Raw genomic sequence first — 15,993 nt, 5'->3', positions numbered from 1 at the left:
GCCTTTAGGCAGGGACTGCTTCAGTATCTGAGGAGTTGCAAATGGTGCTAAACGTTGTGCAATCATCAGCTAACATCCCCACTTCTGACCTTATGATGGGAGGAAGGTAATTGATGAAGCAGCTTAAGGTGGTTAGGCTTTGGACACTACCCTGAGGAACTCCTGAAGTGATGCCCTGGAGCTGAGATGACTGATCTCCAACAGCCACAACCATCTTCCTTTGTGCAAGGTATGACTCCAACCAGTGGAGAGCTTTCCCCCGATTCCCATTGACTTCAGTTTTTCTAGGGCTCCTTGATGCCACATGCAGTCAAAAGCGGCCTCGATGTCAAAGGCAGTCACTCCCACCTTATCTTGGGAATTCAGCACTTTTGTCCATGTTTGAACAAGGCTGTAATGAGGTCAGGAGCTGAGTGGCCCTGGTGGAACCTAAACTGGGCATCAGTGAGCAGGTTATTGCTAATGATTGAGAGGAGACTGATGGGGTGGTAATTGGATGGGTTGGATTTGTCCTGCTTTTTGTGTACACAACATACCTGTGCAATTTCCCACATAGCCTGGTAGATGCCAATGCTGTAGCTGTATTGGAACAGCTTGGCTAGGGGCATGGCAAGTCTTGGAGCACAAGTCTTCAGTACTATTGCCAGAATATTGTCAGGGCCCATAGCCTTTGCAGACACCAGTGCCTTCAGCTGTTTCTTGATACTGAATTGGCTGAAGACTGGCACCTATGATGCTGGGGACCTCCGGAGGAGGCCGAGATGGATCATCCACTTGGCACTTCTGGCTGAAGATTGTAGCAAATGCTTCAGCCTTATCTCCAGGTGAACACAGTGATGGGTTTTCATCAGACTGTTGGTCTGCTAGTTCAACTGAACTGGGGCTAGGTGCTCTGAAGGATGTCCTTTGCCTTTTCTTGCTGGTGGCTGGAATAGAGAAGAGAGATAATTAGTGATTGACTAGACAAGCTCCTCCACTATAGGTCACTTGTCTGTCTGTCGCCGATATATACTGGATGGACTCTCACTAGCTTGTTGAGGAGGGGAGGCCAATCTCGCCTTCTATGCAGGAACAATCTCTGCCATTTCCAGCCGGCTCCGCAGCCTGTACCTCATTCTGAAAGAGGGTCCTCAACTCTGGGATTCCACCTTCTCCTTCAACCCCTCCCTTTTGCTCTGGGAAATCTTGTCCTGCATAAAGACAGATGGATTGACTGTCAGCACCACAGATGAAAGGGCAGTCCAGAAACATACATGCTTCCTGTGCAGAGCCTTCCCCAGTATTGGAGGAAGACGCCATTTGTGCAGGATCCCGTGAGATGAGGATCTTAAAGTGGTTGGCAGACAATCAGTGCTGATGTTCCATCTGCTGGTTGTATGTGACATCCCTGTGGATTCTAACCCTTAGATCGGCTGATGCCTTTATAAGAATGGGAGTTTAGTGTGAGGAGAAGGATCACTTACCCTGGTGAACAGGAGTAGATCTTTCATTTCAGCAATGCAGGGCAGTCCTTTTGTTCTGGCTCACGGGTGCTGGTCTCTCTGGCGAACTCCTCTCAGGCCGGTGTCAGGTTGGCGGACTTCTTGCTCCCATCCCATGGCAAGAGGACTTCCCACCCTTCCTGGTGGAGTTTCTCCAGGGAGGCCTCTCTGAACCGTGCAGCAGATGGTTTATATCTTTTGGGCGTCATGCTAATTTAGACCTTGAGCCGAGACCTGGCCTATAGTGAGTGAAATAAAAGCAAAATACTGCGGATGCTGGAAATCTGAAATAAAAGCAGAAAATGTGGAGTCTCCACAGATTCTGTCAGACCTGCTGAGTCTTTCCAGCACTTTGTGTTTTTACTGCAGCGAGTGAATGTGTGTGTGACTGCTGTTTGAAAATGGTGCCAAGACCTTAGACCCCATGAGGTATCAGTGGGGCGGATGAATACCTGCCCTCCCCGCCACGAGATTTAATGTGCTCCTTGCTGATGTACAACTAATGAAAAGCAGAAGATCTGACAGGAATCACGCCAGCATTCCCATCCGCCACTGCACATAGGTTCCAGAATGGAAAATTCCACCCAATGTTTTATTTTTAATGATACTTCTGCTTTCTGCATGGTGTGAATATACCGCATCGTGCTTTTCATAATTTCTATTCCTGATTTGTTTATAATGAAACTAGAATTAATAAAAAGAAAAGGTCAAAAATAGTACTCACAGAGTGACAGCACCACTTCAATGAACCGTCAGTTTAGTTTGGTTTCCGGAATAAGTTCCAATTAATGTCAGCCAGTAGGGAGATTTATATTGCAGCAAATGTTTACACTGTTGCTTTCAAGCATTGATGTTCATTTTTAATGAAAATTTAATATAATCTTAAACATCCTTAACACCATATTGTTTGGGAGATTGAACCGCTTCACTAGTTGCGTAAGCAGCAATTTGCATTGAATGGAGGTGCAGTCAGTCTAAAATGAATGCTGCACCAAAGAGGGAGATATTAGGAAGGGTAACCAAAAGCATAGCCAACCAAGTGGGTTTTAAGGAGGGCCTTAAAGGACAAAGGAGAGGTGGTGAGGCAGATTGGTTAGGGAATGAGTTCCAGAGCATGAGACCCATGTATCTGAAAGCATAATTGTCAATGACAAGTTGAAGAGATGGCAGAATAAACAAGAGGCGAGAGTCAGCCAGAGGAATAAAGAATTATGGGAATGGGGGCCTACAGGGTTGGAGGAGGCTAGAGATATCGAGGGGAAAGAACATGCTGGGATTTAATACAAGGATGATAATTTTAAATTGGAGATGTTGGGGTCTGGAGCCAAAGAAGGTCAGTAAGGACAGGAGTGATGGGAGAATGGTGCTTGAAGCAGATTTGGATACAGGCAGCAGAATATTGGTTGAGTTGAAATTTATATTGTGGAGGATGGCAGACTGCCCAGGAAATTAAAGTAAGTTTTAGGAACTGCTAAATGGGTGCAGCTGGAGTTTAGTTGGCTACAAGTGCACAATTTAGCAGCACAGAACACTAGTAAGTTTCCCAAAGCTAACTAGAACTACTCTGACAATCAGTTTATTAACCTGCAGGTTATTTGGTGCTGAGCAGAAAGAGACTCAGCCCTAGTAACAGGAACCCCACCCCTTTATGATCCTCCAGACAGACTTGCTCAGTAATGGTGCCCTGGAATAGCATGGATCTGTCTGGCTTAGTTATTGGATTATCAAGTTTCCCAACTTTAGGCATATCATTGTGGAATCAACTTAACCTCAATGAGCCCTTCCTTAAAGGATGAATATAATCTACTAGCAGTGTTATTGTACAAGTTGATGATTTCCTTTGCAACTGATATCAAAACAGCTCTTTATTATTTCATTATAAATTATTTCTGTTAAGTGTAAACTCAGCAGAGTTTAGTTCTGTATAATATATGTGCCATTCCTGTTCAATCAGAAGTCATCACACTTAGCATCTGATTTTGTCAGGGAAACAGGCAGATTATTTGAAACCTGTGCACTTCCGATAAACTTTTGGAAAGCACAAAAACGTTTCTGAAAAGAGCATTGTACAGAACTTAACAGTGCAATTTTCTAATATTTGTTCAAACTGCTGAGAGATTGATTACCTTAGGTAAAATTTTGTGCCAACATATTCATTTTAACAGGAACTAAGGTGTCCTCTGAATTGGACAGGAAATTATGAGTATTATTTTGGAGATTGATACTTTTCAAGCAGTTTTTTTTTTGTTAAGATCTTGTTTCTCACCTAAGAGGCAAAGGAATATTTTTAATATAAAGTTCTTCCCCTTGATTTTTAGTGAACAGGTTTCATTAAAGGTCCATCTGCTTGAATTGTTATGTGAGCTCCCAAACTTACATAAAAGAAGCGCTCAGTTAATTTTAAATGAATAGCTATGTTCTTGGTCCTGGATGTCAATTGGGAAACATCAGTGACTTATAAGTTTGTGTTGACTTTGTAATGCTGTGTAAGTAGATAACCTGAACTGGCATTGATACTACCTGATAAGCAATTTTTCAAGCTTGAGAGCAAACATGTCAGACCAAAGAATACTTGGTGAAGCATTTCATACAATGATCTCTGCAGGTCACTGGACCCCTTATCTACCTTTCTGTCATTTTCCCTTTTTGCTCTTTCCCACGTTGCTCTCTATTCTTTTTCAATCCTACTCAAATGCCTCCCTTTCATCATTTCTACACACCTGAATTATTGTCATTCTCATTTTCTCTTTAATATTTTGATTGACCTACTATATATTTCCAACAGTTTTGCATTGATATCACGTTGACATAGAATGACATAAAAGATATAGCAAAGAAACAGGCCATTTGACCAGACTGGGCTATGTTGGTGTTTCTGCTCCATGCAAGCCTTCTCTCACTCTGTTTATTTCATCTCACTATATCAGCATATCGTGAATGTATATTTGCTCAGAGATCCTGAATACGGCTGGAATTCTATTGGTTTCAGCTTTTAGTGTTTGTAAGATACTAGCCATTTGTGTTGTAAGGCAATTTCAAAAAGTGTAGTCACGATTCTATTGTAGGAAATATGGCATCTAATTTGCACACAGCAAGTTCGCACAAACAACAATCATATAAGGCCCAGATAATCTGTTTTTTAATGTTTTTTTTTGAAGGATACATATATATTAGCCAGGACACTGGGGAGAATGCCCCTGCTCTTTTGCCTTGGAAACTTAGCTCATCTGAGAGGGAAGAAATTCCCTAGCATAAACATCCATCACCTGATGAGACTAATGTTGGACAGGTGATCATACACATAACTATTGTTATAAAGAAAGATAGGAAAAGGAGGAGACCATTCAAGCTTGTCGTAAGTCCTCAATGTAGAATCACACCCTTTAACAGGAAGAAGTGTACCATTTAAAGAGTTTCACACACACAAGGAGTAATTGGCATGCATTTTCACTGTTTTTGGGATGTAAGTTGGATACAATGCATATCGATTGAGCAGTGAGATGGCTTGCAGCTAATTTGCATGGTGTTGATGTCTGGGACAGATGCCTAAAAAAGGCATAAGGCCTCTTGGGTATGTAAACGAGAGGCATAATAAAATTCTCCGACTCACTCCCCACACCCACATCTTTAATATTCCATTTTTGAACAACTAATCCCTTTTTAAAATAATTTGTAGACTCTACACAAAGAGAATTATATGTTCTAACTATCTCTTTGTAATAAATATTTTCTAATTTCCCCATTAGTCCTTTCTGTAATTATCTTAAATTTGTGCCTTTTTAGTGACCTATGGAAACTAATTTATTTATTTTATTCATTCATGGGATGTGGGTGTCGCTGGCTGGGCCAGCATTTATTGCCCATCCCGAATTGCCCTTGAGAAGGTGGTGGTGAGCTGCCTTCTTAAACCGCTGCAGTCCATGTGGTGTAGGTACACCCACAGTGCTGTTAGGGAATGAGTTCCAGGATTTTGACCCAGCGACAGAGAAGGAATGGTGATATGTTCCCAAGCCGGATGGTGAGTAGCTTGGAGGGGATCTTGCCCTTGTCCTTCTAGATGTAGTGGTCATGGATTTGGAAGGTGCTGTCTAAGGAGACTTGGTGAGTTCCAGCAGTGCATCTTATAGATGGTACGCACTGCTGCCAATGTGTGTCGGTGGTGGAGGGAGTGAATGTTTGCGGATGTGGTGTCAATCCAGAGGGCTGCTTTGTCCTGGATGGTGTCAAGCTTCTTTGAGTGTTGTTGGAGCTGCACTCATCCAGACAAGTGGAGAATATTCCATTGTACTCCGATTTGTGCCTTGTAGGTGGTGGACAGGCTTTGGGGAGTCAGGAGGTGAGTTAATTGCCATAGGATTCCTAGCCTCTGACCTGCTCTTGTAGCCATGGTATTTATATCATTAGTCCAGTTCAGTTTTTGGTCAATGGTAACTCCCTGGATGTTGATAGTGGGGGATTCAGCAATGGTGATGCCATTGAATGTCAAGGGGCGATGGTTAAATTCTTTCTTGTTGGAGATGGTCATTGCATGGCACTCATGTGGCACAAATATTACTTACTACTCGTCAGCCTGAATATTGCCCAGGTCTTGCTGCATTTGGACATGGACTACTTCAGTATCTGAGGAGTTGTGAATGATGCTAAAGTTTGGGCAATCATCAGCGAACATCCCCATTTCTGATCTTATGATGGAAGGAAAGTCATTGATGAAGCAGCTGAAGATGGATGGGCCTAGGACACTACCCATTCTAGCATTCTATTATTATTTATTTTACCATCTTGAAGTGAGTCCTTTGCCTTCTTAACTGAAGTTAGAAAACAACGAGGATATGAGTTTGAATCCAGTCAGATTTGATGGATTTTCTCTTCCTGCCAGTTATAATGCTGTTATGTGAAATAGATTCAGGAAATCTCAGTTCAGTCCCTTGTAGATGTGAGTTCACGACTTAAAGGGCTGCATCTTCCGAGCGGGGGCGGGGTCCGCTCACCGACTCGTAAAATGGCGCAGGGTGGGCATCCCAACATCACCCCACATCATTTACATTTTCAGGTCAGCTCGCACCAAGCTGAGTTGGCTGCGCATCGACCGACCTGTCAACGGCCACTTAAGTCCAATAATAAAGTAATTGAGGTAATCAACGGACCTGCGCGTCCGACCTTAAGGCTGTTGGGCAGGCCGGGAGCCCGGGTGGGCTTCTGAAGAAATATGAAACCTCATCCACGGGCGGGATGAGGTTTCATGAGGGGTTTTAAATGTTTACAAACTGTTGAAATAAAAGAAATGGACATGTCCCAGCTCATGTGACAGTGTCACATGACCGGGGTCATGTCAGGAATTTTTTATTCCACACTACTAAAAATTTTTGAAACTTCCAGCAATCTCCCTGTGGCAGCACTTTGCCTCAGGGAGACCTGTGCACTCTTTCATGCGCATGCACGAAAGATGCACTCCCGGCTCAGAGAATCCCCTCCCCCCACCTGCACTGGGAGCGCACAGCGCTTCCGAGCGGACGCCATGCTGGGCGGGCCTTAATTCGCCCGCTGACGTAAAATGGTGGGGATGCCGATCGGGAACCCACCTGCCCGCTCCTGCTCCCACACATCTGCCCTGACAGGGGGGAAAATGTTGCTCACAGTGCCTGACAGTTTGGTATTTAATTATCAGGATTTGTCACAAATTGCATACTGAACATAATCATTGAAATGGATTTCTCTTTCTAGGTATGAATTCCGCAGTACCGTTGCTGATGTTCTGGGGATTCCTATCTGGCGAGTAACTATACTACCAGGGAGCCCATCTGCAGCCAGTACAAAGGGATGCCAGAAAATCAGCTTCTATATGGCAGGCAAGTTTTCAAACATGTTCTATTTAGCAATTGCAATATTTTTGTGGGGGAAGAAAGCATTTTAAAGACATTGCAATGAATTTGCCTTCTCTTTTAACTCTGTTAACTGTACTACCAATCCCACCTTAGTGTCTGCATTTATTCTTTTCCGATCCCTGGGAAGCTCTTTTGGATGTGTTATTAAATTAGAGGGACCGTCTAAGTGTTAATTATTTTTGATGCAACCTACAGAGTGAAATAATTGCATGTAATACTATCAAAGGCAGTAAGACCAATGCAAAAAACATTTAAGTGATTGGATAATAATATAGACTTTTCTTTCAGAAATGTTCACTTGTATTCTAAGTCACCAACACCATCAACCATAAATATTAAGCATCCAGCAGCTATTTTTGATACATTTCTAGAGTGAGGTATTAATAAGAATACACATACAAGGGGAAACTACATTTCCTGTCACTGCTGAATACATTAGGGTGATTTTTCACTTTTACTGCTGGGCAGTGGTGGATTGGCTGCTATCTTACACACTGGCCAATGTTTCTATTTGTAAAAGAAAGTCAGTTGGGGTGTATAACTGGCAGCCAATCTACTTTTCCTTGGCATTGAAAATCAAAGAGCATCTCACTATTTTCTTACACTTTCTGTCATGAAGTTGTTATTTATTTGCTGCATTGTACCAAGAGCAATGTAAATTACTGACAAAACTCTCATTAAACACACATGTATAATGAGAAATTTCAAAAAGCACCAGCTGCACTGAACTGTCACAGGTCTGACTCCCACCTGAATCAAAACTAATAAGTAACTAAATTCAAGGTTAAAATACCAAAAGAATGGCAGCTTTTGGAGGTGGCACATGCTCCTTCCTAATTTGCCTAAAGAACTTGAAGTGTCCCAGTGACGATTCTAAATGAAGCATTGATGATCATCACCTGCCTCAATTAATGAGGTGAGGAAGGTATGGAGCTCATTATGGGCCAAGGTCATTAGGTTTCAAAAATCCTGGACCACATGAAAAGCCAAAATTTACTCAGAAATATTGCCACAAATATCTCAGGATCATAATTGTAGACAGGATGGATGTGTTTAACAGAGTGGCCATCTAATCTGCATGTGGTTTCTCTAATGTAGAGGAGACTGCACTTTGAGCATGATTAGAGGAAGTGCGTGTAAATTGCGGTCTCACATGGAAGAACTGTTTGGACTCAAGAAAGTGGGTTAGGAAGAAGTGCATGGTCAGTGTTACATCCCTTGCATTTATACAGAAAGACTGACCAGTGGTTGGGGTGGTGAAAGACAGATTGATGGCATTGTCCCTCTGGAAAGTGGAAACGGGAAGTGTATTTGCTGATGGATTATGTTGTAGGAGGTGTAAGCGGTGGATGATGATTTGATGAATAAGGTTGACGGGGACCAGTGAGACACTGGGCAGTATTTTCTGCCTACCGGGCGAGCCCAACCCAACCTCCGGCCGGGGGCGGGGGGTGGGAGGGGTAGGGGGGGGGGAGACGATCCCCGCTGCCCTTTTACGTGGGCGGGACAATTAAGGCCCGTCCAGCGTGACTTCTGGCAGGAAGTGCTATGCGCTCCCTGAGCGGGTGGGGGGGGAGATTCCCCAAAATGAGAGTGCATTCTATCGCGCATGCGCACAAAAGAGCACACATCTCCCTGAGGCTAAGTGCAGTCTCAGGAAGATCGCTTACACTTGTACAAACATTAAAAATAGAAAAATAAAAAAATCCTTAACCTCTCCCCCTCATGTGACAATGTCACACGAGATGGGACATGTTAATAAATTTCACTAAAACTTTATTAAAGTTTATTAAACCCTACATAAAACCTCCTCCCGCTGGTGGATGAGGCTTCATGTTTATTTCAGAATCCCGCCAGAGCTCCTGGCCTTGCCCGCCAGCCTTAAGGCTGGATGGGCAGGTCCTTTAATTGTTTTAATTATCCTGTCAATGGCCTCAATTGGCCATTGACAGGTCGGCAGGCGCACAGCTGATTTTACTGCGGACCCGCCTTCCTAAAGATTTAAATGGCGTGCGGTGATGTCAGGGGTTCCCCCCGACATCATCCTGCGTCATTTTGCATGTTGGCGGGCAGGCCCCCCCGCCCCCGCTCAGCGATGGTAAAATTCAGCCCACTGTCACATTTATGAGAGGAGGATGAAGGAATCGGAGCAGGAGCACAGGAAATTAAATGGACCTTAGAGAGAGCTCTGTTGACCAATAAATGGGGAAAAAGGACATTTCAAAAGTTCCATTGTAGAAAGTATAGTCATCAGAAGAGCTGTGACAGAAATGGAGAAACTGAGGGAAAGAGATGGAAAGGGGGATTTTAAGGATTTTAAAGCCTCTGATTCAGCAGAAACAGGGCAGTAGTGCCCTAAAGACAGAGAGGAATGACTTACTGAATAGGACTGAAACAAAGAGTGTTCCACATAAACCACAAAAAGATAAGTACGGTTGGAACCCAGGAGGATTCCCAAATTGACACCTTTGATCTCGACGAAGTGAGTGGAGTTAAAAGGGAAACTGTTCAAGGTAACAAGTTCAGCTGGCTGTAGGAAGGAATTAAAGAATGGGGTTTAGTTGTTCAAGGATGAACTAGGCGATTTGCAGGCCATCACAGTTAGTAATGGAGATGTAAAATGACTGTGGCCTGATTTTTTTGTGGGTTCAGGCCAATGAGTTAAGGCTTTAACTTTAACTTCATAGTCAAACTTATACCAGTATCCTACCTACCCACAGCAAATAGGCCATGCCTTTGGATGGTTTGAGAGAAAATTTCCAAGGTTTTTTTTAAATGAAAAGGAAAACAACAACACTGCATTCAAATTTGACTTGACCACAAGTCAATAACTGAACCGATCAATGAGATAAACTTGATATAAGGTCTTACAGCCTATCGTTTATTCAGTTCTGCTGTATGCAGGTCAGCCAGAACTGAAGAACATAGACCACCTGAATGTTTTTAAATTTGATGATATTCAGCCCTTCTTAGTCAAAATGCAAAGTGTTATAAATATTTTGCAGTTTATCTCTTTAAGTGGCAAATTGACGTTTGAGTTGGATACTGACAAGTTTTCCTTTTATCTTTTCTAAAACTGATATTTGCCATTTTATGTTCCTTATTATGTTAACAAATTCCATTTTCTTATCTTTTTTGATTTAACTCCTCACAGCTCTTGTTGGCCTGCATATTTATAGCTAACCCCAAAGAATGATTTTATAACAGATATCCAGGGTAATGGAAAGGCTGTTCAGTTCCATTTGGGCCATTTAAGATCCCGGTCTTGTTCCAGGAAGCAATTTGACTATTTCTAGTCTTTTTATTTACCCAAAACTCATATCCTTGATCTCCTTAATAGCTTACAATTCCATTATCAACTATTTTAAATAGGCTAACATCTCTTAAAATAATGACCATCAGATTTTTAGGCAAAGATACAAAACATTCAAATGTTAATATTTTCAATATAATTTCAAGGCTTTTGTCATGAATGAAAGAGACAAGGTCATAATTACTGACAAGGAAGGCCATCCTAAAATTCAATCTTTGTGGCATCTAATTGTTTCAGGGTTTTTGCCTCTATCACCCAATCTAGACATTTATTTCAAAAGTTGATCATTCTTTATGTGAAGACAAATTTCCTGATATCTAACTACTCTGATTTACTTGATCTTGAAATTCATAATGCTAAATATTGGGGATACCCACAATGGGAAAGTGTTCCATTTCCTAGTGATGACATTTTAATCTTAATGAACACAAAAACTAAAAGGCTTTTGAAAAAAAAAGCATCTTAACTATCCAAACCTATAGAGAGTCAAACCTGTTCAGAATAATTTCCTTATCATCAAAACATTTATTTTGAACCTGCTCATACATTGTCAAATAGACTGATGGATCAAGGAGCTGATTGATGGTAGGAAGCTAATACTGATGTAGAATTGTAGGATGTGAGTTACGTGATAATAATTTTTTCCTTGGTGAATTGCTAATCTTAGTCAGATCTGCTCAGGAGGAGGGATTTAAAGCTCCCATAGAGCGGAAGCACTGAGTCAGAAGCCGAACTAGCATACAGCTCTGCCAAGTACTCAGTAGTGACTGACTCCAGAGCACTTTCAGCAGAGTCTGGGAAGAAACTGATAGATTTATCTCAGGTATTTGGAAAGGGGGAGGAAACACCTAAAATGGAAATAACATATAAAATGTGATTTCTTTTTAAGTGCCTGTTGCATGTATCCTTAGTCATCTTTGAGTTAAAATGTTGCCAGAGTAACCCTGAGGGAAGACTTCTTCTGGTCACTATCTGTCAACAATGTTGTAAACATAGCAAGAAGATATCTCCTAATTGCCAATCTGCTGAGGTCATGAATATATTCTTTTAGAATGCTTTTTCAAATTTTCCAGAGCACTGAAGGTAAAAAGTCGCCCTGCTGTGTGTATGATATTGCTAATGAGGAAAATAGATTTCAGAAGAAATCCCTTAATCCTCTTAGTAAACACCAGAACATCAGTGACGAAAAATACTCGTTTCTGAATGATGTGTTGCTGTTTTTTGTGCCCAATTAAAGATCTAGCTGGCACCATTAGAGTACTGAAATGGTGAAATCTATAAGATGGTCATTTATGGACCATTTAGAAAAAATCTAGATTTTATGCACTGGAGTGGGTCAGACTTTAACTGCAGGCTAGGATTTGGCAGGTAAGCCCTAGTGTAAGTCACCTGCTGCTTCAAACACGAGGACTTGGGTGTTTTAAAAGTAGCTATTATGAGCTCAAAGACTACAGTCTTTTGAGTGTAGTCTCTTTATTGAACTAAATGTAAGATTGCTGTCTGCAGGGAGTCCCTCATGGCAGAGGTCACATGACTACGGCTAGCTGGATTGGACACGTAATAATAATTGCATTTCAAAACCCAAATATCCCCCTTTTAATAACGAATAAAACTACCATCTCCCTTTTCCATATGAACAAAAGACAAATTTGCATGCACTATCATGTGTAACTGTGAGTCACCCACTACACCACAACTGTTCTCCTGCATTAACAAACTGTTCGTTATTCTCATCAGTCACTGCACGTGAATCGCCATTAAATCTTGCAGGTCTCTTAATGGTGTGCATGTGCATTGTCATTGGCTGTTCATCTGGGTGATGTTCCCTCTCCAGGGAGTGTCATTCCTGTGGCACTTGTTGTTGCTGTGGTAACTGTTGCTGTTTTTCCATTTGTTGGGGACTGGTGGACCTCTGTGAGTGGCGGTTGTTCTGTACTCTGTGCAGCTGGTGAGATCCCACCTTTCTGATTGGTCACCTGCAGTGAAGGAACAGCTTCTCTAATTGTTGGTTATATGCCTGCAGTTGGGCTGGTACCTTTGGCTGTTCTCTTCCACTGTGCACAATCTAGATGACAACTGCTCTACACGTCCCAAGTGGGCTGACCTCTGTTGAGAGTATTGAAGGTTTGTACCCTGACTGAATCGCCAGTGCTCAACTCTGGTAATAGCTTGGCAGTTTTGTCAAAAAGAAATTTGGCTTTCTGCCATTTCACTTCAATTTTTTTCACTCACGCCTGCTCCTGGTTTCAGGAGCTCTTTTGCTATGGAAGAGTAGCTTGGGTGCGGTGTGACATTAGTCTTTGACTGGACTACTTTCCATGCCTTCAGTCGGTGTGTTTCTTTACTCGAGGATTGGCTTGTATACGTCTGTTCTAGATTTGCTCGATTTCTTGATGATTCCTTTGGCGATTTTCACTGCCGCCTCAACCTTCCTTTCAACTGGTATAGTGTTGAATTTCCCAATCCTTTGTGAAGCGGCTGAATTCTTCACTTGTGAACTGAGGTCCATTGTTACTCATTACAATATCTGGAATGTTGTAACAACTGATGTGTGCTTTCAAGCATGTTACTATCTCTCCTGTAGTCATTGAAGTCAACTGGTCTACCTCCCAGTAGTCAGAATAGTAGTCTACAGTGCCGAGATAATCAGTTCCTGCTATAGTGAAGATGTCTATTTTTGGCTTAATCCATGGTTTGTCTGGGATGTCATGTATCATTATTAGCTCTCTAGCTTGTTTAGCTTGATTCTTGTTATAAGCACCACAATAGCCAATGTGGTTTTTAATTTTATTGCTCATGTTTGGCCAGTAGAGCTCTTCTCTTCTCTTCTCAGATTTATTCAATTCCTTAATCGCTTGCATGGATGCACTTCAGCACCTCTGCTCTCATCTCCTTAGGGATGATGACTCTATTTCCTTTGTACAAGATGCCATCTTGGGCTGTCACTTCATCTCGGTATGCCCAGTATGCTTTTGTGACCATAGGTTTGTTCTTGATGCTGTCAGGCCATCCTTTCATCACTACTTTTAGCACTTGGAGAGATGTACCTTGTGGGGTAGTTTTCCTGATTTGAGCAAAGCGCTTAACTGCCAGATACAATGTCGTTGCTTCACGTTAAATCTGGAAGATTTCACATTCTGTTGTAGCATCCTCAACTTTCTTCAAGGGGAGTGCTGCTCTTGACAGCATGTCATGATGTACATCTGTTTTCCTTGTATGTCACCTCCAGATGATATTTCTGTAAACAAAGTAATATTCTTTACAGACGCTTTGGAGCAGATAGTAGGGTTTTGAAAAAAATGCTTTGAAGTGGTTTGTGTTGGACTCCACTGTTATTTTGTCTCACCCTAGCATGTGTTGATGAAAATGTGCACAAGCAAAAAACAATAGCCAGGGACTCTTTATCTGAGTGTAGCGTCATTCAGTTTGCGTTAATGCCCTGGATGCAAATGCAAATTGTTATCCTTACTGTACTAGTGTTGCTCCAAGACCTGTCTCATTGGCGTCACAGTGCAAGGTAACTTCTTCATTGACATCATAGTACTTCAGCATTGGCTTTGTCATCACTAGTTGTTTGATTTTAGTGTACCCAGCTTCTTGTTCTGTGCCCTAATACCCACTGCACATCCTTGGTGATGAGCTTGCGTAACGGTTCACAATCCAACAACAAATTGGGCAAAAATTCTGCTAAGTACTTCATGAATCCAACAAAGCATTGCACTACTTTCACATCTGCATCGCTGCATCGCTGCTACAGCTCTCACCTTGTCAGGATTCAGGTGAAGACCTTTTGCTGTCAGTACATGACCTATGTACTTGACTTCATGACATCTTCAGATGCAATTTTTTTCTTAAATAAAAACAAAAAACTATGGATGCAGCTTCAGGTTCAACTGGTGAGCTCTCTCTAGCAGTTGTTTTCAGTTCTGATTCATGCTCAGCTATCACTTCTTCCATTGCATCTCCACATCCATTGACTAGTAGATTATCGACAATGGCTTCCACTCAGGGAATATCACTGACTATCTCATGCTGTCTGCATTGATATTCTTCTGGAGCCATGGAAATGCCAAATGACATGTGCAACCATCTGTATCTCCTGATCAGCATCCAGAATGTTGTTAGAAAGCTACTGCTTTCATCCAGCTTCACTTGCTAGTAACCATCCTTCACATCTAGAGTAGTAAAGATCTTTGCTTTGGTAAGTTGTGGCAGAATTTCTTGATGGTTGGCATGGGGTAGTCAGATCTTTTCAGCACTTTATTTAGTTCCTTTGGGTCTAAGTATACTCTTAGCTTTCCAGATTGGGTTACCAGCATGGTAGCAGTGAAATAGTCTGCAGGAGTTGTCACTTTCTTGATTACTCCCTTCTTTTCCAGCTCTTCTACCTTGTTGCTTAGGCTTGGTTTGAGGGCAGCTAGAACTCTTCTCAGCAGATGCTGAATTGGTCTTATATTCTCATCTGCTTCAAGTTGATATTCCCCAGGTACACATCCAAACCTTGTAAACACAGCTTTGTACTCCTCTAGGATCTGTTCATCAATTATTGGTTTTGCGAGCTGTGACACATTGTGAATCTCTGTTGGCAACTTTAGGGTTACCAGCCCAAGCTTTAGACTTGGTCCAGTTGAGATGTGTGGCTGTTGCGTATTGGCTATGATCTAGAACTCCAGATCTTCACTCTTGCCATTGAATTGGGTTCTCAGACTAATTTGTCTTCTCAGTATGAGTATCGTATAGCCTCAACCTTACTTTTGAGGGGTTCGTTTTTGGATCACCATATTGAGCCACTTTGCAAAGGTCTGTGAAGGTTGTGATGTTGCACAATGCACCAGGGTCTATCTGACACTTCTTGTTCACTTGATGCTCTCCTTCTGCGGCCATCATTCTTAACAGCCACAAACCATTTATCACCTATAGACTAGATGGAACCAATCTGTTGTATTGTGCTTCAGCAGACTCTTTGGCTGATATCTCTCCAGTGGCCATTTGTATAGGCTTGTTTTGCTTCTTTCTAGCCAAACACTTGTGTGCGAAATGATTCAGCTTCTTGCAGTTAAAACGTTGCTTCCCCCTTGCTGGACAATCCTTCTTTTCCTTTGTATGATGTCCTCCGCTGTATCTGCATCCTGCCCTTTGTCCGTGATTGTTCTGCTCTTTCAGCCTGGAATGTATCACAGCATAATGTATCTCCTGGTCTGTTCTGCCATACATGTGCTCTAGCTGACATTTTACAACCTCCGTGTTTCTGCACACTTTATTGAAAGTAAGTTTCTCCTCTCTCAGTACACTTGCTGTCACTATCAGATCTCTTATG

At 42.1% G+C, this 15,993-nt stretch overlaps 1 protein-coding gene across 1 annotated transcript in view; it reads left to right on the top strand.

The window, feature by feature from the left end:
• Positions 1-15,993, top strand: part of cusr (Copper-only SOD repeat protein) — a 177,539-nt gene that overhangs the window by 141,782 nt on the left and 19,764 nt on the right. Inside the window, exon 8 of the mRNA XM_041209411.1 lies at positions 7,203-7,327. Within this exon, the coding sequence (XP_041065345.1) occupies positions 7,203-7,327 (125 nt within the window). The remainder of the gene's footprint in view (positions 1-7,202; positions 7,328-15,993) is intronic.

Source organism: Carcharodon carcharias, chromosome 17 (assembly GCF_017639515.1).
Source record: "Carcharodon carcharias isolate sCarCar2 chromosome 17, sCarCar2.pri, whole genome shotgun sequence".
In the NCBI taxonomy this organism is placed as follows: Eukaryota; Metazoa; Chordata; class Chondrichthyes; order Lamniformes; family Lamnidae; genus Carcharodon; species Carcharodon carcharias.
Note: the sequence above shows the minus strand (reverse complement) of the source record. Positions and strands in the feature narration are given on the sequence as shown.